At 39.0% G+C, this 24,236-nt stretch overlaps 1 protein-coding gene across 2 annotated transcripts in view; it reads left to right on the top strand.

The window, feature by feature from the left end:
- st6galnac3 (ST6 (alpha-N-acetyl-neuraminyl-2,3-beta-galactosyl-1,3)-N-acetylgalactosaminide alpha-2,6-sialyltransferase 3) overlaps positions 1-24,236 on the top strand; it is a 141,033-nt gene that overhangs the window by 27,807 nt on the left and 88,990 nt on the right. For both annotated transcript variants that reach the window (XM_041803825.1, XM_041803826.1), the window contains exon 2: positions 23,935-24,129. In XM_041803825.1, the coding sequence (XP_041659759.1) occupies positions 23,935-24,129 (195 nt within the window). The remainder of the gene's footprint in view (positions 1-23,934; positions 24,130-24,236) is intronic.

The raw sequence follows: 24,236 nt of genomic DNA, 5'->3' as shown, positions 1-24,236 counted from the left end.
GAGAAATTTTGCTTTCAGTCTGAGCACACACCCGCCCCTCAAGTTGCTAATTGGACTGTAAACATTGTCAGCACTGTGGTCATTTAACGCTAACCGCTGGCTACACCAGAAATACTCAGAGGTTGGCATCGACCTAGAAAGACTTACAGTATGTATTCTGCATTCAGATGATAGACGATGATCGCTGATGGGCTCCAAGACTGCTGGATGGGCAAATCACATTGGCTTTTCTATCCACTGATATCAGCATATTACAGACTCATTTTATGTTTACAGCTTTTTTAATACATGCACTCCTGGAACTTTTGAGAAAGTTTCAGGCAGACTACCCCTGAAATCAGCTGCTTGTTCAGAAATGTGCCTTGTAGCTGAGGATTCTTCTCTGCTGGACAGGAGTGGACTTTTCAGGAGGAAGAAAACTAAGTGAAAAGGCTGAAACTGTGTAAACCTGACACTGTGAGAACTTTCTATCAATATCACGTGTAGTGTGACATCACACAGCATCAACAAAAGAGCAAAAAGACATACAGACGAACAGAGAACATAATGAAGCTGTCTCATTACATGCATGAAGATCACATCAATATCTTGCCAGGATCTAAGCGACATCTCCCACTCACTTGTGGTGAAGTTCTGAAACATTTCCCATGTTTTCACTCAGTTTCATGTGCAAACTTTGTCAAAGGACTGGCAGGAAACAATTTGATTACAGCTTTGGATGTAACCAAATTGATAATAGTTGACTAAACTAAAGACTCAATTTGAGATAAAATGTAAAAAAAACCCTTCATTTAACTGTGTAAACCAGAATTAAAACCCCTAAACAAACTAAAATTGTACTGTGTGCTTACAAACTTAACTTAAATGAAATATGAAATTAGAGTCCCAGTCGCCCTAGTTTTAAGTCTTTGACAGTAACATACTGACTGACATGAATGCCCAAGCTTGAAAACTGTGAAACTTCAGATTTGATTGAGGAAGACCTCATACAGTGGTTATTTTAGGTCTTGAGTTGTATTCAAATATCAATAAATAAAATAAAAAGTAAAAAGGAGCCTTTTGAATATATTTTTTAATAGTATGATATTTTAACTAAATTAAAAAAGCTTTTTTTTCAAACTTAAACTAAACTAAAAGTAACAAATTAGCATTAAAATTAATTCAAATCAAAATTTGGAGCATAAGGTGAAAATAAAACAAAACAAGGTCTTCAAGCAGCACGGAAAAATCCCAAGCTATTTTATCCTTGGGTGAGAATGTGTGCACCTGGACATTTCAGGAGATTTTTGTATGTTTGAAGACACACAAAAATATAAATTGTGAAGACAAATTACAAAAAAATAACATTTATTGTGTATTTTTCCAAACAGAACAATGCATTTTACAGTTTTAAAAACTCTAGTCTTTGTCATAATGTAAAACTGGATCATGGGAAAAGTAGGATCAAACATTATAGTCCAACCTTGGGCTTGGCTTCATTCATGTACAGATTCAAGTAGATTTATGGAAAGACAGTGTTTAGATTGACATAGTTAACATTCTTGTTGATTTAAAATTCTGTCCTTGCATATAACCAGGGTCACACCGTAAAAGGTGGATGTGGCTAGTGCACATGGCTTAGGGCAGTGTTTCACAAACTTTTTTACTGGTGACCCATTTTTTACAGGTGCAAGCAATTCAACCTAACAAATTCACTTATTGTATGTTATTGTTTATCAAGTCCCCCTTCTGACTGGTTTGTTGAGCTGATGGCGGGTGCTAGCTTAGATGATTTTAATTCCAGACTCAGTCTGATCCTGACCTGGTACTTTCTGTTTTACAAACCTGGAAGAAGCCACTTTAGCTCCATCACACAGGCTTTCATTGTATGCTTGACCCCTTTGGCCTTTGGTGGCTGTTTGGTCTGAATGTGTTTCTTTTTTTAGTAGCCAAGCATCAGTAATTGGGGATTTAGCTCTTATGCCACCCAGTGGCTGCTAAATGGACTTGAACTTGAACTTGTATAGCACTTTTCTAGTCGTCTGACTTTTCTAAGCGCTTTCACACTGCAGGTCACACCTAACATTCACTCCACATTGGTGCACTTATGGCAGAGATTGCTGTGTATCATCCAGAGATGGGGACTCGCACACACCAGTGACTTGAGACTTGACTTGGACTCGGACTCGTGATTTGGGACTCGTGCACAATCTTTGGTTTTTAATTTTTCCATCATGTTTTCTTGTCCCCCCTCTCTTCCTCATCTTCGTTCATGCTGCATAACAATGACACACAAATGCGACGCTCACGCACACACCTTCTCTGAAACACACGCTAAAATGTTGGTGGTGCAGACTTCTGGCTTCAGTCTGTTGAGGGTAAAACTTTCAGAAAATATAAACCCTTTTCTCCTGCATTTAAGCTCCTCTCTGACTATGGAGGATCAGCATCAGCACTGTGTGTGTGCGCTCCAGCTATGTGTGTCTCTGTGTCGCCTGGGCCATGGGTTTGCACAATGTTAAAATATGATTTGGTTAAAAATCCCTTAATATCATATGTTTATGGGGAACAAATTAATGTTAGAATCTCTGCATTGTCGCTTATTAATAGTGAACGGACATAAAAGACGATAGGAACATTTAAACTTTAAATACGGTTCATGGAGGCAGCGAGAAACAGAGACGGATGAATAAGAGGCTGTAACAGATAAATTAGTAACTAAGGAGTCCAGGAGATTTCGGCTGCATAAAGTAAAACTTGGCTTGATTTTACCCATATAAAGAAATTTACGCCATAAATGATGACAGAAGTTTATTAAGGAGAATGGAGGGAGAAATACTCAGCATACTCTGTTGAAGATCTGAGTGAGAATTATAAATGATCATTTGAGGTTTTTTTTTATTTCAAAATAAACCATTAACAGTTAGTGTTTTGTGTTAATATAAAACTGCTACCACAAAAGAAATATATCTGACAATAACAAGAACATTTAATCTCCAGTGTCTCAGTGTCTGTCTCTGTCAGTGGAGTCTGACTCATGTGTCTGTAGTGTTTCATGTACACAGAGAGGAGCTTTATTAAGAGAAGAGCTGATACTGATCATGTTGATGAGGGAAAAGAGAGAGCATGTGTTTCATCTTATAGCAGAGGTACAGTACATATGATATATAGCAAAGATATTCCCAACAACAGAACTGTGGCTAGTGGAAACACTCAGTGGCTAGTAGTCATTAGTCACAGTGGCTGGTGTGAAAAAATTAATGTCAAGCACTGTGCACACCACGGCAAGCCGGCCACAGACAATACCCCACCCTGCTGATGGTGATAATACAGTACAGGATTTAAATTCCTTAGGACCATGCAGTGGTCTAAGCAGACTGGATGTCAGGGGCAGATCATAGAACGCTCATTACAACCATCTGAGACTTGAGACTTGACTTGGACTCATGACCAAAGACTTGACTTGACTTGGACTTGCAAAAAGCTCTCTGACATGTACCTAACAAAAGGGGAGCCCCCCCCCATGATCCAAGAGCGAAGATAAAGTGACACACTGCCATCAAAAATCCACATAGATTTAATTGTTTCACTGATAAAACCCTAAAAAGGCCTATGCATGCTTTTCTTATCAAAAGACCTTTGTTTCAATGACTTAATAACTGCTTTATCATGGTTTTAATCAATAGTTAGAAATCTAATTTTGGCAGCCTCCGAGTGGACAAACCTCACGCCCCTACTAAGGTATTTGGCGCCCCCCCCAGGTTGGAACCAATGGCCTAGGGTACCATCTGGGTGGGTAGTAGGGTTGCCACAGGCCCCTAGTTGTGCTGTGGATGTCGCTAGTTCTTGAAAACTGCCAGCGGCATCAGGGCGCATCACCAGATGTGAAAAGGCCCAGACAAAAGAGATACCGTCGAGCTTGACCTTGGCTGCCTAAGGACATGTGTGGCGACATTTGTTGAGCTTGACCCCTCCCCATTTATGTAATTATTTTTTTTAAATAAAAAAGTTGAATTATCTGAAAATTGTAAAATAAACAAACATGGAATTTGCATACTTCAATTATTAGATGATTTATTCTAAACAAGTAACCCACCTCAGTATTCAATGAATGCTCATAGAGGAGAAATAAACCCATTTACTATGTGTTTCAGTCCAGTATGTTTTTTATTTTTCACAGATTTTTCTACAGTCTTCCTTTGCTTTCCTCTTCTGTTTGATGAAAAGACTTGACTGGTTTGTTGTTGTAAAAGCATCCCTCTACAAGTCAAAGTATTCGAGGAAGATGTGAATAACCTTGCCAGCGACAACAATGCATCAATGACCTCAAAGTGCTTCTGCCATCCTCCCTCTCTCAGGGCCGAATGCCAACAAACAGGACAAATTCCTTTCATTGCTGAACCACTTTAGAATTCCGCCTGCATTGCTGCTTTCCAACTGTGGCAGCCTTGAAGAGACACTTCCTTGTCACACACATTTTCTTTAACAAATAACACCTTTAGGAAAATCTCAGCCGAGGCCGGACGAACGTCTGGTTAGTCGAGTGGAGGAGGAAATTGGCAATGCAGTTTGTTCCCCCTGTCCTGTCAATGATGTTCTACATCTGTCTGTCTAATCCTTTCAGATTCCCAGATGCGTTGCGTATGTGACATATATACCCAAATTTCTCTGAGTGAGCAGTCGTGTTGTGTGTAATCACTACCAATGAGATGAGGCTCTATTACAGAGCCATGGAGGGATACTTTGGAGTTTCAGGGAAAATATCAGTTGCTAAATGTCAGTAATCCTGCTCTGGCATTTGGCAAATTGAAATGGATTTTTTCTGTTCAATGTTTTTCTCAACAGCCACATTTCCCTGCTGCCTTTGCCCTTCAAACACAAAGACACAAGCAGAATAATAGCAAGGCTGCTCTGAAGTGCCCCACAGAAATCCAGGCCCAAATGTGCAGCATCTGCTCTCTGTTGCATTTGCTATTGAATTTTATTGTTTTTTAAAGTTTCTCCTGAGTGTCTGCTGCTGGGCTCAAAGTTTGGACATCTGCAGTGAATGGCGAGCAGCAGATTCACTATTATACAGTAGTTTGTCCTTGGCCCTACTGTGCTGTCTCTACTACCCATCGGCCATCTGCGACTTTAAGAGCCAGCTCTTAAAAACTCACATATAACAGCAGGATAGCTTCGGAGTGGCTCTTGTCATAAGTGAGTGGAAAGAGTCATTTCGTGTGATTGGCTGAATGCCATCGGACATTATGGTTTGACATTCTTTTTATATAACCCATCAACCCTCAACAACAGAAGTTAGAATACTGCAGCACTCAAGGGAACAGGTTTCATCTCCTTCTGCCTAAATTAAAGTCCAGTTTAGCATTTGTTGTGCCTTTAGCCAGGGTGTCTGCCTCACTGCAAGCAAAAATCACAAATTTTCACATCCTGATAGATTGTACTGTGACACAACACCCTGGGTGTAAAGGTAATCACTTAATGATATTTTTTTGAGCCTATTTAAGGGATGAGATATTATACTGAATATATACAAATACTTATTCATTTTTGAAATAAATCGAAATGTTTATGAAACTTTTATCCCAACTTCATACCTCAGCTATTACATTTCTAGTGCCTTTGTGTAATGTGGTTCCACTGCCAGACTGTGGCTGTAGGATATGTGAGAGCTGTTTGCTAATCATCCTAAAATAATCATAGAGAGAAGCCTTGGTGTTGGAATAAAACACTGCCCAGAGCAAACTGTAGAGAGAAGAAACTCTGAGAAGTACTTAATTTAAAGTAGGCAATGATTTTGATTTAACTTAATTATTGCTGTTGATTCTAGAATAGTAATTCTACAGAAAAGGACATCCCTAGTTTGTTGTGGGAACTGGGTTACAGCGAGGTTAGGCAAGGTTAGGTCGGTTTAGAAAAGGTATAGGTTAGGTAAGGTTATGTCCAGTAAGGTTGGTTAAAATTAAGTTAGGTGAGGTTAGGTTGGGTTAAGTTAGGTTGGATTACAGTAAGGTTAGGTATGGTTAGGTCAGGTGAGGTCTGGTTGGGTATGGTTAGGTTGGGTACGTCTGAGTTAGGTAAGGTTATGTCCGGTAAGGTACGGAAATGGTAATGATAGATTGTGTTGGCTTACATTGGAAGGTTGGGTTAGTTTAAGTTCAGTTAGGTTAGGTTGGGTTAGGTGGGCTTTGGTTAGGCTAGCTAGGGTAAGGTTAGGATGGGTCGGGTTAGATAAGATGAGGCTAGGATGGGATGGGTAGTTTAGGTTAGGTTGGGTTAGGTAAAGTTGGGTAGGATAAGATTAGGTTGGGTTAGGATGGGATGGGTAGTTTAGGTTAGGTTGGGTTAGGTGAGGTTGGGTTAGGATAGGATGGGTGGTATAGGTTAGGTTAGGTTAGATACGTTTAGGTTAGTTATTATTGGGTTGATTTATGACCAATAGAGGAGATAGAAGAAAAAGGTAAGACTAACCTTCACCAATCAGAGCCATGAAATCAAGTTCATAATCTTGGGGTAAGTTTGGGTATGGGATGGAAGCTACATCTACATCAAAATATTAAACAGCAGCTGTAAACCAAACTGAAAGAACCAAAAATGCTTCATCTAAGTGAAGTGACACACTGAGTCTGGTAATAACCATTACTGTGAGTGTTCTCCTTCTTTAAAGTACATCTAATGTGTTACAGCAACTCCAACGATGATAAGTATTTCAGTCGTCGTGTTGATATAACCGTGTCTTAAGAAACTTTGCAGGGCTTAATAAATGTCTTAAATTAAACAGCTTTATCCTTGCGCTGTCTCCTGCTGCTGCTGAGTTAATGTATGTTATCTACCTGAGCTGCTGTGTTACCAAATGAAACATAGAGGCCTTCCCAGGGAAAAGTGATTCTTTCAGGTGCTGTGAGGAGGAAATGACAGTGATGCCAATCTCTCCACGCCGCAGAGAATCCTTATGGCAGCAGGATAACTTTACAGTCAAACATAAACTCTGAGTATGCTTTGTTTCTGACAGGTAGACTCATCCTGCTCACACAGATTTGAGCTTCTCAAAGTGCCACAAAGAACAGCTTTTTTTCTTTTTTCCCCTCCCTTTGACAAATTCTTCACTTTCTCAAGTGAGAGAGTATCATCCTACGCAGCAGAGCGCACAGCGTCACTGAGCTGTTGCTGTGAACATATGGTGCTGTTTTTTTTTTTATCCCTCCTCCCAAAAGTTTGCTGTATCCAGACGGAGAAGTGAATATTGTAGAGTGTTTAATCCTTTATACTTGTGGGGATTATCTTCCATTTGATATCAGATATGCATTAGTCAAATGGGCTCTCGCTGATTTTCCTCTGGCAGTCACGCATACCAGTACACGTGTGCAGCTGTCACATTTACTGAATAACATCCACTCATTCAGTCAGGGATTTGCAGCAGAGATGTTTATATCAAGGGAAAACTAAAAGGGGTTATAATTAAGCCTTCCTCCCTCCTTATTGAGGCCCCCTGCAGAGTCTCATCCACATAAAAGCAAACAGATTCTTTTTGGGGCCGGATTAAGATTCTCTATGAGGCTCTGTACCATAATGATGCAGTATCATGCCAACTGAGCAGATTAGTGTTCATTTGACCTGGATTGAAGGATTTTCTTTTCATATGTCACCGCTGATAAGGGTGACACAACAGAAGTTGCATGCACTAAGTCCTGCAACCATGAGAATATTTGTTATTATTATACTAGAGAAAGGAAGCAGTTCGGATTAGGAGTGTTAAATCTGCACAACGTGTACGAATGGCTTTGAAATACAGAAAGAGGAGCCAGAAGATTCTCCCACTCAACAAAATGACACCTTATGGACTCATCATCGAGCCCATTCCATACACATTCCTGAAAATTCCTAGAATATTTCCACAGGACAGGCTGTCTCTGATATTTTTCAAAGTTCTACTTTCACACATGTCCCTCACAGTGGGAGATTTGAACAGTCAGGCCACATGTAACAGCACTAGGGCCACCTACATCAGCCACAACATCATTGACACCATGCTGCTTTTTAAAATTTGATTGTTAGCCATTATGTCAGAACCATTAAAGGTACACCTTTCACAATCTACCTGAGTGTTAAAGAATGATACATAGTCATTAGAAATATCAATCTTTAATAAAGTATCTCATTATTCAAACCAACATTCAATTTTGATTCAAACCGATTTCCAGTCCACAACAGATTAATCATTTCTTAAAAGAGCTGTGTTAATATTGGCAGCTATTTTTAATTTTAGTCATAGTCTTTAGAAAAAATGCATTTTAGGTTTAGTCCCATTTTTGTCATTTCAGTCCTTTTTAGTTATAGTCTAGTTTTAGTCGACAAAAACTCAAAAACATTTTAGTCTGGTTTTAGTCCATAAAAAGTCCTCACGTCTTAGTCTTTACTTTTAGTCCAAGTATTTATTTTCTTGCCTAAATCTGGTACCAAACCGTGTTCTACGCACTCTGCCAAACCTGGGGTCCCTGCTCCTACAGCTGAGAGGCAGAATAGATACAGCTGCATTTTTTTGACAGATTTACCCACAGTGGAGAAATATCACGGATTTTAAAAGTCTGATGAAAACTAAATTACATTTTGGTCTAGTTTTAGTCATCTTGACAAAAACTAAACTTACTTTTTGTCAGTTTTAGTCATCACAGATCTATTTTTGTTAGTCTTAGTCTAGTTTTTGTCATGGAAAAAAAGGCTGTAGGTGAACATTTTTAGTCACAGTTTTAGTCGATGAAATTAACACCATAAAAGAGGTGATTATTTCATCATCTACTCCAGTCTTCTGTTCACTAAGGAGACTTGAATTATTATCTGAAATGAAAAGCTGAGTAAAATGTGCTCAAGCAGCATATTTGTAGCATTTTTTTATTCAGAAAATTACAATAATAACAGAGAACAGTAATTTGTGCTTAAATTGCAAAAAAGAACGAACTCAAATGTAAAGCCTTTACTGTTGATGATGCTGTAGGACAATAAAAATTACAGCAGCATACTGACCTAACAATTTCATATCAAAGATGGATGTAACAGTTAAATAAGTGTACATGTTTACTGGTGACTTTACATCTAAAGCGTCGAGAGACTCCTGGCTGCAGACATCAGAAATCCATAAAGACATGCACACTTGGACATCCATAAACCCCTCGTCAAACATCCATAGACTTTTTCCACAATCTTGTTTTTAAAATCCATTATTTATTAGCATTTTTTTTACTTTTTTTCTTTTTTAAATCTGTGATCTACAGCCAAACTGAACATGGCCATGTGAAGATTTACAAATGCCAATCCTACATTATGCTCCACCCACTTCTGTTGCCTATGATCTTTTTTTATTGAGCAATCTCTTCATTTAAACTGGACTCTGCAAGGTTTATATACTATAATATACAGTTTACCAACGTTTCATTTGTGAATGAATTCCACATTTTGAGACAGAAAAGATGTTTAAAAGTGTTAACAAGTGCCGTCATCAGGTTGCTTTGCATGTGGCTCCCATCCACTGGAAGCAGAATACATCAGCACTTTTAATCCATGAAAATGAAATGTTGGTTTACTGTTTAGTATCTTCACCCTATTGAGTTCAGTGTTTAATGAAAAGACACGTCAGGTCAAAAAAAGATAGTCGGAAACAGATGTGGCTGGAGCACAATGCCACGTAGGCTTGCCATCTGTTCACTGTCAAGTGGGGCTGTAGTTTGTGGATTAAAAAAATGTAAAAAGTGGAAACAGATGACGCATCTAAAAAAACATGTTATGGAAAAAGTTTATAAGTTGTCTAAGTGTGCAAGACTTTATGGATGTCTGCAGCCAGGTGCCTCTCGATGCATTAGACGTAAAGTCACCGGTTAACACAGTCACTTATTAAACTGTAACACCGGTCTTTGACCTGAATCTGTGCCAGCCAATTATTGGCTGATGTTCTACTCGTTTTACCTTTGGGTGAGCGTGTGTGTAGGATGTTAACTAAGGCATATGAACCATTCTTAAATTGGATAAATTACTTTGGTTTAGCACATCTGGACAGACTTGATTTTACCTGGGATTGTAGAAATGGAAATTTTAAATCAATTCAAAATCGTGGAAATAAATATGTTCAATTCTGATGTGAATAAAAAAAAATTTCGGCACTTCTAATGGTCATGTAGTTAAAAGTTAATGACAAAAAAAGTGACTAGAGTTGAAAGACTAAACTCAGACTTAAATTCAAATAGCTGCCAAATTGGTTGATTCTGCTGCATTTCACATTCTTGTCTTTTGTTTGGGTTTGTTGCTTTGTTCTTCTGTTTGCTTCTGCACATGTCAAAATACTTTGTAAACCCATGTTTTTAAAAGTGGTATACAAATAAAGTTATTATTATTATTATAAATTATCAGTGATAGCCGAGGCCAGAGGTATTGTGTTGTTTAGTTGTCCACTCCTGTGTCTGTCCAGGACGTTCTTCTGAGTATGATATTAGAGGGATTTTCTTCAACTTTGCATGAATGTCCACTCTGACTCAAGAATTAACTGTCTGATTGTGGCTGCCTGACAGTTTAAATCCCATAGAAATCACCATAAATCAAAACAAGCCATTATTTCCAGTCAGTTTGTTCTAGGTTCAGTCACTTATTCAGAAGTTATTTGAGCTGAAAGCTCTCAGGATCTGGAGACAAATAAATGAAATGCTGTTCAAGATAAAATGTATTTAACTCTTGGAAGATTAAAAGATAAAGTTGGATTGTTTGCATTGCCAAGGACTACATTTTCATCTTTGAAACCCATGTATTTTAAGAAACTCAAAGCTGCTGCTGAAGCCTGGCTGTTTCAATGCTTTTTCAGTCTGTGAAATAGAGAATATTTATGTTTTGGAAGATTTCTCCAAAAGCCTTTGCTGGAGGAGCCCAGCTGATCTTTCTTTAAAGATACAAGTCTGCTGGCAGAGCTCATCTGGTCCCATCTGTGAGCCGAATGAGTACAGCGTGAGCGCACTGCCCCCTCTGCTGGGCTCTGCAGGGACCAGCAGGCTGCAAACCTCCCACAGGAGGAATGAAGTGGAGCTCATTGTTGACACGGCTGCTCATTCAGCATCTGCTCTCTCTCTCTCTCTGTCTTTCTCTCTCTCTGTCTTTGCAGAACACACAGGCTTATTGCTTTTTATTTGCATTTAGGGAACTCTGCTTTTCTGTTGATGCAGGGTGAAATAATGAAAAGGAACTCTATGGAGAGGTATCTACACTGCTATTTGTGGTGGATGTAGTCTACTTACTTTACAGCATTTGAGACTTCTACCACAGTTAATATGGAAAATAATGTGCTACCTGTTGTATTCAAGAAATGTTAATCATTTTATTTTCAATACAGAATATGTGCTGAGTGACTGAAGCTTGATCCTAGGCTCAGTACAGATTCTTAGCAGGTTACAACAGTAGTAAAAAAGTGAAAAATGTTGGAAATCATACCTTTTGATTGATGAAAGGTTGAAATTATTTAAGAATAAAGAATTAAACTAACCCTCTCAACACATTGGTAACATTTTTGCATATTGTAGACATCAATCTCTCTCTCTCTGGCAGCTTTTAAAGCAAAATATGACAGAAAATTCAAAGCTTGTTTAAAGTTTTACTTACTGCACTATACAAAACAAAATTATTCTTTACCCTTCGGAAGTAATTTTGTCAAAGAACACGTATTTTACTTCTTGAGTTCTAGGAGATTTTTCTTTAAAATTGAAAGAGTTTTTATTTAAATAATCCTCTTAAGTTCCCTAAAATTTTCAAGACTTTTTACAACAAAAAAATCTGTGGAAAATTCTCAAAACATAATTTTTAAACACCATTTCAAAAGAAGAAAATATACTTAAACAGCCTCTAAACACTTCAGTGACTCTTTCTGAAAGGAATCTAAAGATTTAGCTATAAATTTTCCCCAAAAGACTTGCATGAAAATTTTCAAACAAATTCCCTGAGATTAAGAATCAGATTCCCAAAAATGTATGGATAAATTCCCCCAAAGTTTATGTAATTTAATGGAAAATTTCCAAATTCCACCAAAAGGTCCTAACAAATACTCTAAAATATCTACAAAATTCTGGAAAATGTGGAAGTGAATTCATTCCAAAATGTCCAATAGCATAAAAAATAGATACAAAATACAAATACATTTTCATAATTACCATGAAAGTATCAGAACTTTTTAAAGCAATCCAACCTACACCCATTCCCTAAAGTCTCAAAAATATCACAAAATATCCAAGACATTACCAAAACTTTTGTTAAAAATTCTTAAAATATCTTTTTTTTAAAACATCCCATTAAAAAAGCAAACTCCCCTTAAACATTCCTAAATATTTCAGTTAATTTTTTTTTGAAAAAGCCTTGAGATTTAAATAAAATGTTCTTCCAAAAACTTAATGAAAATTCCTGAACTTTTTCAAGCAAATCCCCCACAATTTAAATTCAGATTCCCAAAAATTTACAGCTAAATCCTCCCAAAAGCCCATGGATAATTTTGGACATTTCCAAATAATTTCCACCAAACATCCAAACATACCCTAAAATTTTCACAAAAACTGAGGAAAACTTGAAAGGAAATTCACTCCAAAATTCCAAATGGAATCCCTCCCTAAAAAACAAATAAATTCCCCAAATTTGCATGAAGGTTCTTTTTTCGAAGCAAAGACACTTTAGACTCACATTCCCATCAAACTGCAAATCAAACACTCCCAGATGTAAAAATATATGCCCCAAATCTTTTGAAAATTCCTGAAAATACTTAAGCAAATTTACCTAAAGACCTACATTTTTTGAGAAAATCGACTAAAAATGTTGAAAATTGAAATTTCCCATTTTAATTCCAAAAACTACAGATAAATTCCCAGAATTTATAATAATAAATAATGATAAAATATATATAATAATAATGATAATAATTTCCCCAGCCCCACCACCTCAAAACTTCAAATCAGACTCTCCAATACGTACAAACATATCCCTAAAATGTCACAAAAATCCCTGAAAAATTAATATCAAATTCCCCCAACATTCCAAGTAAATGACTTAAGCTTCTGTGGAAATTTCAGGCAAATATAGCTACATTTCTTTCTGCAGATTTTCTTACTATCCTGTAGGAAAGCCAAATGTAATGTCCTCATAATTCCATGCAGGATCTCAGGAGGTTAAGTTACACTATTAAACCTAATATGCATGCGGTAACATTAACACAATATTTCAGTTCCTTTCACAGTTCTTGTGGCAGTCAGAGCTCCTATGGGGGAAATTTGGGAGGGAACCTGTGCATGAACAAATTACCATCAGCAAAGACTCAGCCTCCTCCTCTTCCTCCTCCTCCTCTGGCCGGAAACAAAATAGTTTATCTCCTTCTTGGATGACTTTTGAAGCGAGACCTTAGCTGGAAATATTGCAGGAGTTCAGTTATGTGTCCAGACCCCGCTGTTTATCTCCAGAGAGGTTTTTTGTTTACGCTTGTGTCTCATTCCTCCAGAGAACAACACTACGGCTTAGAGGGAGAGGAGAAGGAGGCTTGGGAAAAACACTCAGTAAATATTTTCACAAACGCCTTAATTGAAATTGGATTTTAACTGCTCTGCGGACCGTGGTGGCAAGAATCAGGTGCCAGGGAGGCGGTGTTTTTGCATTGCAAATGTAATTTTCTGTTCTTTTTTTTCCCCAGCCATTGCCCAGGAGGCGGTAGAAAATAGCTAGCAGATATGTTTTTTCATGAGCCATTTTCTTCAGGTTGAGCCTCTCATTATTCCAATACCCATCACGGTTAACTTTTTGGATTGAACTATACGGCTTTGTCCTACTGTTTACTGAGCTGCAGTGTTGGCCTTTGTGGGGAATTGTATTCTGTTCATGCCCCTGATGGAGGCTGATGGGGCTGAAATGTTGATAGCGCCATTACAAACATCTAATGTGCTTTGAGTTTTTATTAATCACACAAGGAGGAGGGGATTGGGAACCACTTGTTTGGATATTGTTTATATTCAGTGGGAGGATGCTGTTGTTGTTGACTCTGAGGAAATTGTGGGATGTTTGTTAACCGCAATGACACAGGGAATGTTTTTGACGTAGCGTACAGATGCATCATTTACATACAGCACTGCACTTTCCTGCTTTATATATCCATGATGCTCATGGCGAAGGTGAAACATCACGGGTATAAGTATGTTGTTTGCAGTGACGTGATCCCAGTGACCCGTAAATGTCAGAGGGGGCAGGAAGTGAAGAACATACACCATGAAGAACATGTACCTTAACACTAAAAAAGAAGCCTAGCTGTAGTGGCAACAAAAAACCAAAACCTTCCTTGCCACTTCTTGCAGGACATGAAGTTTTCTCACTCGTGCATTCCATGTAATCCGAAAAAAGAAAAAAGGCAGGCGTAAAACAAAGCAATCCGTCTCTTTATTCCAAAAAATCAAAAAGGTTACAAAAATAAAGTTGTCAGTTAAAGCTTTCTATGCCTTTATATCCAAAATAAGTACACAGCGACTACTAAGACAACACAACAGTCAGAAATACTGTTGACCCCTGTCCTGCTTAGTTGACAGTCCCTCCCCTCAGAGCATGTGTTTTGCAGTTGTCCTCACATCACTTTTACTACACTTGGCTGCACTTTACAGCAGAGGGTCAGTTTGCGGTAGCAGGACAAACTAATCCAACACAGATATCCTGATTAGTTACAAATACTACAATAAACCAATATTAGAAAAAGATTACATGTAAGACTATCTTAAAATCCTAATATAAAGTCAAAATAAATAAATTACTATTTAAATTAGGCAAGATATGCAAAACTATACCTAAATTACTTTATGGCTCTAACACTAGTGTGAGTTCATGCAGGACATGGTAGTCATAACTCAGCTGTGAGCTGACAGCCAGCTGATTCTAATTATCGCCTCCCAGCTCCCACAGCCAATCACAGCTCTTTCTCTCAACGCAGCAGTGTATTTAAATATGACATAATTCTCACTCATCCCTGCTTGCATCACTGCTGATGCACCACGCTGCTGCTGCTGGCAAAGCTTAACCTCCTCCACCCCAGCCTCCTCCTTTATAGCATAAAGCGTGTTGCACCCTCATTCAGCTTCATGCTGCTATGGGTTAATTTCGTCTTTGATTGGATTCAGTATGCATTGTCATCAATGTATCTATCCATTAGGGGTGTAAATCACCAGTTTCATCACGATATGATACGATATTGATTCTCAGAACAACGATTTGATATTTGCTGATATCACAAAGTCTGCCACGATTCGAATTTGATTCGATTCGATTTAGAGGCCTGCGATCAATATCAGTTGATATTGTGAACCCATTTACCAAAATCTGTTACTTTTCACATAAAGGAAAAAAACACAATGCTGATACTCTCTCGGCTGTGAGCCATTACCTGCTATCCGCACCAAGTAGTGTTGTGACTCATGGATGGGCGGAAACTGTCATAACCAAAGCACATCGGGGAACTTTCAAATTAAAAGCATAAGGTAAAAATGGCGATTAATATTGATGTTTATACTTTCAGTCAATTTCACTGAATCATTGCTCAAACAATCGATATATCGATCCAGATTGATGAATTGTTACACCCCTACTATCCATATGTGGTTTCTAGCTATGCCCTCCCTGGAAAGTCAAACATGCTGCTTGACTACGTCAGGGAGCATCTTTTGAGCAGAGCCCTCTTCACCAAGTAAAACTGTACACCCATTTTGCAGTAGAATGGTTAAATGTATGATGAATCTCATAATTACTGCAGTTTTGTATTGGACACTTGTGGAAAAGTCAGATGTTTTCTGCTAAGGATGGAGCAAATAGCCATATGCAGAGTTGGGAAGCACCCTTTGATGACCACCCTTGATCTCCTGTTGCCACAGGTGGGAAGTCACTCAGTGGATAACTTCACTCATGATGCAGAAGCGTCTATAATGAGCATAAGAATCCCAACAGTGACCACTTTACAACAAAAAACATCAGTACACATTTAAACATAAAGACATACATATTAAAACATCTAAACACTAAGCACAAAGGCTTGATGGGTAGGCTCTGCTCCCCAGATTTGAAATGGCAGTGGTGGAGCTTAGATCAGTTGACTCTGCAGAGCTGAACTAACACTGAATGCATTAACACAGGCAAGTAACTCCAACACTGACAGCACTTTAACTCAGAATGGAGTTAAAATTCGGGGGGTTTAATTAACTCTGAAATGTTTAACACTGGGATTTCAACACTTCAGGTTTAGCTGTGTTGTTTCAAAATTGCCAGGGACTCATCCAGCCGGTCTGGAAAAACCTTCATAACCTTTTCTCACTGCATTTGAGACAGGGAGCTATTTAACTGGAATATGGCACCACTTCAAAATCAGTGGTATGGCTCAAAAACCAGGTCAGAATAGGACTCCTTATCTACCATATGATCTTAAAGTTATGTAATATTACAGTTTGTGTCATCTGAGGCGAAAATAACAAAAAGATCCTTCCTTTGCAGTGAGAATAAAGATATTTCTTTAATCCCACTAACTCTTACACAGCCTTACAAGATAATTAAAGAAGCAGTGAACACTTCAACATTTTTTTAGCTGTACACTGAAGTATCTGACTGAACTATGATAAAACACATCAGTGCTGGTGTTATTTCTGACATTTGCACCAAACTGATAAAAATCTGCAATTTACGACTTTTAATTAGCTCAAAAGGACATCTGCTTTGAAAAATGTTTTCTGGAAAGAAGGTTCTTATGTGACGTAGAAACCGACCATTGGTAGGTTTCTTTGTCACAAACTCTATATAAAAGATAGAATGTGACCGCCTCTAAGTGACTTTACTATTCAAAGACCACTCCTATCTTCTCCTGCACCTGCACTGCTTCGGCTCTGGGAGAAACGGCTTTAGTAACGCTGGTGCTGGAGCCAACGGCCCAAACAGGTAGTGCTCAGGACCACCACAGCCCACCACCACTCCACAGCCTGCTTCAGGGGACTCTGGAGGGGAAAAATCCTCCACCTCAAAAGATCGCACTGAGGCAGCAGTGCTGACAGGCTCTGTGTCACTTTCTGGCAAGAGGAGTCACTGTCACTCTTTAAAATAAAATGAAATAAAATGTCCTTTCCCCCTCCCTCCTCTCAGTACCAAACTACTCACTTTCTGTGCATTTTTTTAAATCTTGAAGTGGGCGGAGTTAGCTCTGAGCTGGGGGTTCACTTACACTTTAAATGTCTTTTTTCTGCTCCCTCAGAGTCCAAAAATGTTTTTCAGATTTCAATTTGGTATAATAGCAAAATTACTCACTAAAAACTATCTTAAAGACCCAACATGCCTGTCAAAAATGCCCAACATGTGTCATCTGATCACACGGCCTCACTGCAGGAGAGACTGGAGGAAAATCATAGCTCTGTCATGTCTCAGGTTCCAGTGACCATGCAATTGTCTGTGCTGGCTCACTGGAGTCAGTACCCTCCCATCATGGGTTTTACCTGAACTATCCCCCTTAAAGCTTTCAGTGGAGGGAGGGGGACTAAAACCATGAGTACTACTGCAGCCAATGGCCATCACTGTCTGATGTGATGCTCACAAACAAGGTCAAAGCAGGCCCATATTGGGGTCATATTACTAACAGAAGAAGCTTTAACATTGACCGAATGCTCCTATGTTGAAGCTTTATAGCCGTCCTGCTGCCTCAATGCTGCTGCTAATGTCCCCAGCCCTCTTACTGTACTCCCTCTTCAACAACCAGCCTTTCAACTCGTCTGTCAAACGGCTCAACGGGCCGACTGGTGATCAGCCTGATGGATGAGCCAACAAGGAGCAGAGGAGTCATGAGTCTCTCACTCTAGTCAGCGGAGGTTCAGCGCCTCGGTTACACCCACGTAGAGGAGTCCAATCGCCTCCAGGCTTTGACACATCATTTCCTCTGTGATTTGTGGCCAGATTGAGGTTGAAGGAGACAAGGAAATTTCCAGTCCTCGTGAGAACAGATGGATGTTGTGGCACTGCAGACTGAGCTGGCGTCTGTTTCTTTTCCCTCTCCATACCTTAAGAACCCTTCTGCTTTATGAGGGATTGGTTTCATGCTCCATAATGGACTCGCAATGACAAGCTATTACAGCACATTTCCAGAAAACGAGCTGTCATTTCTTTTGAAGTGACAGCGTACACTGACAGTCATTTTTGAAAACTGATATCCACTATTTTGTAAAAAAAAAAAAAAAAAAAAATGAGTAGAGTGGCTATCAAGATTTCCCATTTGTCCTCTTTGTGCTGTTTCAAACCAGATCAAAGTGGAGACCCCTCTGTTTTGATCAAAGATGGGCAGTAATTCCATGAAATGATGGGTGATGTAACACTCATGCAATCGGTAAAACGCGATAGGCTTGTCAGGGCAGCAAATGGTCACCGTCTTTTTAATCCAGCCCCCTCACCCGGCACATGTTTGATCTCGTCCTCAAGAAGCGAAGCCCGTGGCGCCTCCTTTGGGATGTTTGATGTCAGAGATCAGAGTGTGCGGTGGTGCCGGCACTTTTGGCGGGTGGGGGCTTCACCATTACCGCGTGCCACATCCAATCTTCTCACCATCAGATAACTTCAAAGAATCTGCCAAACACCACCTTCCCTTCAAAAATCCAGAGTTTCCCACCGGTGTTGTCTGTAAGATTAGCAGCATGTTATTGAAGTTTCCTGGGAGGGGAAAAAAAAAAATCAGCTCTAGTTCAGCTGAAATCTATCATCACCTCAGGCATGTGAGAAGTCGGATCACAACACAGAATTTTTTCATCTCTGTCTGATTCTTTCTCTCTCCCGTGCATTGATCTGCAGCTCTGCCAATAGATTCTCCTCTGTGAGACCTTTCCTCGTCCTGCTTCTCTTATCCATTATTCATCACTCTCAGCTCCTGCTGCCAAGCCATAATACCTCTTACCTCCAGACGATCATTTTCGCTGTTTTGCAATGTATGAGACAATGACGACCTGGCTGGCTTTCCTGACAGAGCTGCTGAATCAGAGAAGGAGATAATCATATATGTGAATAGTAGACAGGATCTCTGATCCTTTGGCTTTGATAGAACAAGACTGCAGACAAGCCAAAAGATTTATGAGGCTGTAGGGATGCTGTGAGCTAAATGCTAAAGTCATTACAGTAATATGTTCTGTTTATATGCTAATAATGGCACTTGTTATGTCTCTAATTTCATAATCAAAGATTAAGTAGGATCCATCTTTTTACAGTATGGCTTGTAAAATATTGAACTATAATATAGGGACAATAATTAGGGGGAATTAATGCCATTAATTCCCAACTTATAGGATTTTTCATTTGCCATGAAACAGGAAGTAGATTTTTTTTTACTTTTAGAGCAATGGAAATTGGCACAAAATACCCATTTGCAAATTGTAAACAAATTTGCAAATAGTGAAAAAAAATTGCAAATTTGCAAACTGGGGCTTTAAAAATGTAGTCCCAGAATTCATTTAACCAAGGATTTTGAAAATTGGTTGGCATATAAACTATGTCAAGGCCTGCTTTTTTTAGGAATTAACTCTTTATACAAAGCACATCCAACCCACTTCAAATTTTGTGTAGAACTATAAAAGACCTTGTAAAATTTCATTCCCCATGAAACAGGAATTATTTTTTTCTGGGACTGAAAACATGTTTAGATGAATGAAAATTGGCACGACAACACCCAGCTGCAAATTGAGATGATCAGCATAATTATTGTTGATGGCCATGGTTTAATGGCTCAGTTGCTGTGCCTGTATTTTAATAATGTAGCTCAAGAATTCAGTCAACAAAAAAATTTTGAAAATTGGTGGGCATTTGTGTCCAACCAAGTCCCACTTCTTTCAGGGATTAACTCTTTAGACAGAGAACATCCAATCATCTTCAGATTTTGTGTAGAACTAGACAAGACCTTGTAAAATATCATTCACCATGATACAGGAAGTATAGTTTTGTGGAAATAATACCCTATAGAGCATCGAAAATTGGCACAAAAAATACCCAGTGGCAAATTGAGATGACTGACATGATCATTGTTGGTGGCCATGGCTTATTGGCGCAGTTCCCCTGCAAGATTTAAGAAATCCAGAACAGAGCACATCCAACCCACTTCAAATTTTGAGTAGAGCTAGAGAATACCTTGTACAATTTCATTTGCCATGAAACAGGAAGTAGAATTCACTAGGACTAAAAAAAGTTTCAGTGCAATGAAAACTGGGTCAACAATACCTAGTGGCAAATTGAGATTACTGACATGATTACTGCCAGTAGGCATAACTTAATGGCCTAGTGGTACCCTTTGCAACATTTAAAAAAATATAAGAATTTGTTTAACCAAGGATTTTGAAATTGGTGACCATATGTGTCATGTCAGGTCCCATTTCTTTCCGGGATTAAATCTTTATAAAAAGCACTTACAACCCACCTCAAATTTTGTGTAGAGTTACAGAATATCTTGGAAAATTTCTTTCCCCATAAACAGGAAGTATATTTCAGAACTAAAAACACTTTTAGAGCAATGAAAATTGGCACAAAAATACCCGGTGGCAAACTGAAATGATTGACATGATTGTTGTTGGTGGCCATGACTCATTTTCAATGGCACCCCCTACAACATTTCAAAGATTCAGGCCTATAATTCATTTAACCAAGGAGTTTGAGTTTTATTGGGGATATGTATCATGTCAGGTATTGTCTCTTTCAGGGATGAACTCTTTTTACAGAGTTCACTGACATTTCTTCAGCTCTTGTACAGAGCTTGAACGCATTGCTGTGTTTGTCAAATTTTTCTGTCTTGCCATTCGACAGGAATATATCCATTACTCAAACAAACAAGATCCAAACTGCCTCAAACTGTACTCGAAACTTCCACCTACATTCAATCTTTCATTTACAATTGACAAAAGAAACAGTTTCTTTGTCTCTCCTGAAGTAAGACACTCTTGTTCTTCTCGCCATATACATTTTCCTGACATGCAATTTGACCTGTGAAGTAGTCATTACGAGTCAGAATACAAGGTTAGATATATAAATGCCACATTTCAAAATGCTGTGCCAGTTCAGCAGGGAAATTAGTCTCATTTATCAGAGCTACAGTGCTACAGTGGACAGCTGGCCAATAGTAACCAGTTGTATTTAAGGCAGTGCTTGGTTTTGCCAAGAAAAAAACTGATAATATGAACCACATCAAAATCTATTTGGACAGATGTATTTGTGGTTTTGTGCATCATTAAAGACAGGATAATTGACCTTTATGGAGGTCCTTGCTCCTAATAGCACCCTTGGTTTTGTAGGATTTAGTTAGAGAGATATGAAAGGCATCAGTATTAGCTGGATCACCCTCTGCAAGCCCTGAACTTTTGCCTCATTTTTTATACCAGTCCACTGAGGTCAATCAGTGGTGGACCAACAAAACCTGCCTTAATTAAAAAGCTTTCAGCATTTCTAAAGAGGGCTAAGAACTTTTTAACAATTTACCATTTAATCTCAAGTGTTCGAGTCAACCACATGCAAAGGGTAAAATTATTTCAATGAGCAGAGATGAAGTGTTCCTCTTAGCTAAGAGGAGGGACTTCAGAGGGATCCTTTTAAACAGGATACATCTGAAGTGAAGAACAAGGTTACCATGAGTCATCTGTGTTGAATCAGAAACAGCGATCTGATAGCAGACTTTCTTCTCTCTGTGTTATGTTGGGACTCTGCTACTTCACAAAAGACTTCTCCCTCCTCTCTCGTCTCTCCGTTTCACTGGTCAGACAATATCGAAGTAACTCGAGTGAGAAACACTTTTGTGAATCCTCATTTATCTTTTACAGTTTGTATTCAGGAGGATGTTCTTTTCTGCAATGTGCTACGCAACCGTGACACAACTCACATGTCTATTTTTATCTTGAGGATACAGAATAAATCTCATTCTTTACATTTTCTATTTAAGGCACAAGATGCCCTTGAGGTTTTCAAACTCTTGCTTTTCATCCAGCACATCATTTTCTGTACCACTGACAAACTTGACTAACATTAACCTCAGTTATGTGCTGTTTAGCATACTCACTCTGATAATGAAGAATTACACAAAACAAGGATCCAAACCAATCCTTCCTAACCTTTAGATACTTTGATGGGAGCCAATCACAGTGTCGTCCCTGCCTGCTCTAATTAAAGATGCTCATATTTATGATGATCTACAAAGGTTCTGTTTTCAACTAATGAACAAGAGTGTGAGAATAGTTCACTGTGAAGCCAGTGATAAACAGTTCATATTCCAACAAGTCCTGAGAGCTCCAGGCAGAGTGTGCTCAAGTTGGATTTACTGCATCCGAGATGCATCCTGCCCATCAATGCACACCCTGCAGAAAATACGAAACTATGGTTACACTTCCAGTGTGCTGAAGTAGAAGCCAGAATCTGTTTTATTTCCTAAGGCTAGATTATCCACGTATTCACACAATGCTTCAATTCTGAGTTGTTTTATTATTAAGTCAAGTAGAGTTTTTTTTGTGGTAGATTTTAAAGGCAAGGGCTTCACAGTGGCTCATGCTTAGCACTGTTTCCTCACAGAAAAAAAGGTTCCTGGTTTGATTTCCAGTTCAACAGGGAATTTCTGTGTGGAGTTTGTGAACTCTGGCTTCTTCCTAAAGTCCAGAGACATTCTTGTTAGCTTGATTGATGATGCTAAATTACCTATATATGTGAGTGTGACTAGTTCTTTGTCTCAGTATATCAGCCCTGTGACTGACTGGGGACAATCAACGACAGCAAGATTGGCTTCAGCCTCCTCTAACCCCTAATGGAATAAACAGTATAAATAATAAGATAAAAACATGTTTAAAAAGTGCATAGAATGAGACAGTACCATAATTAAAAGGAGTAGAAGTACACACTCAATTAGTAATAAAATATTCTCAATTGGCTTGAAAATAAGTTGCAAAGTTGTTGATGACTTTCTTTGGGCTCCTGCTACAGTTAATTTCAAGAAACAGACCAACCAATTGACCAAACAAATGACCAATCAGCCATCCAACCATCCAACCAATCAACCAACCCACCAACCAAGCAATCACCCAACCCACCAACCAATCACCCAACCAACTTATCAACCAACCAGCTAACCAAACAACCAAACAACAAACTAACAAATCAACCAACCAGTACACTGACTGACCAACCAGTTAACCAACTGACCAAACCAACCAACCAACTGACCAAACAACCAGCCAAACAATCAACCGAAAGAACAACTGACCAACCAACCATCCAACCAACCAACCTACCTACCTTTCTACTTACCAACCAACCAGCGAAGAACAACAAACCAACCAACCAACCAGTGGACTGACTGACCAAGCAACCAACTGATCAACCAACTGACCATACAACCCTTCAACCAACCAACTGACCAATCAACTGACTGACCAACCAACCATTTAACCATCCAACCAACCAACCAACCAACCCACCCACCAACCTATCAACAATCCAACCAACTGACCATCCAACCAACCAAAAGAACAACTAACCAACCAACCAACCAACCAATTAATTGACCAACCTACCAACCAACCAACATATCAACCAGGCAACCAATTAACCAACCAACCAACCAACCACCCACCCACCCACCCAACCAACCAACCAACCACTCAACCAGCCAACCAGCTAACTAAACAAACAAACAGCCCTTATTGCAAATAGCCTGCAAAATGAAGCATTTTTAATGTGTCTGTTTTACTGAATGGTATTGATTCTATTTTTGTTGAGGATGGATCTAGGATGGATATTTTTCACATTCATCTTAAAGCTTTGCAGGATTGATCTGCCTGATGAAAGACATGGAATCTGGCCATTCCATTGGCTTTCCAAGGTTAGATTAAGTCTACAGTGCTGCTTTTCATACACTTGTCTTAAATCTCTCTCTTTTTCCCTCCCCAGAGGAAGTCTGTGATCGCCACCAGTCTCATTGTGGTGGTGTCGCTCTTTGTGGTCGTGGTGAACTATTCGGAGAAGCCCTACTTCCTCCTGCAGCCTGTGTTTGGCCAGACGTTCAGCAGTCACTGGATGTTCTCCAAGCAGCCGTACAAGGCGTACAAACCCCACCTGGGCTATGTTAGCATCCCCAAACAGGAGGTAAGGGATGCATACATACTGACATATTATCAATAGATCAAAACACACATACTTAAGTAATAAATATAGAAATATATTACAACCTCCATGTTGATGGACTTGATGGA

The sequence above is a fragment of the Cheilinus undulatus genome, linkage group 13, assembly GCF_018320785.1.
Source record: "Cheilinus undulatus linkage group 13, ASM1832078v1, whole genome shotgun sequence".
Classification (NCBI taxonomy): domain Eukaryota; kingdom Metazoa; phylum Chordata; class Actinopteri; order Labriformes; family Labridae; genus Cheilinus; species Cheilinus undulatus.
This window is presented reverse-complemented; position numbering and strand designations above follow the sequence as displayed.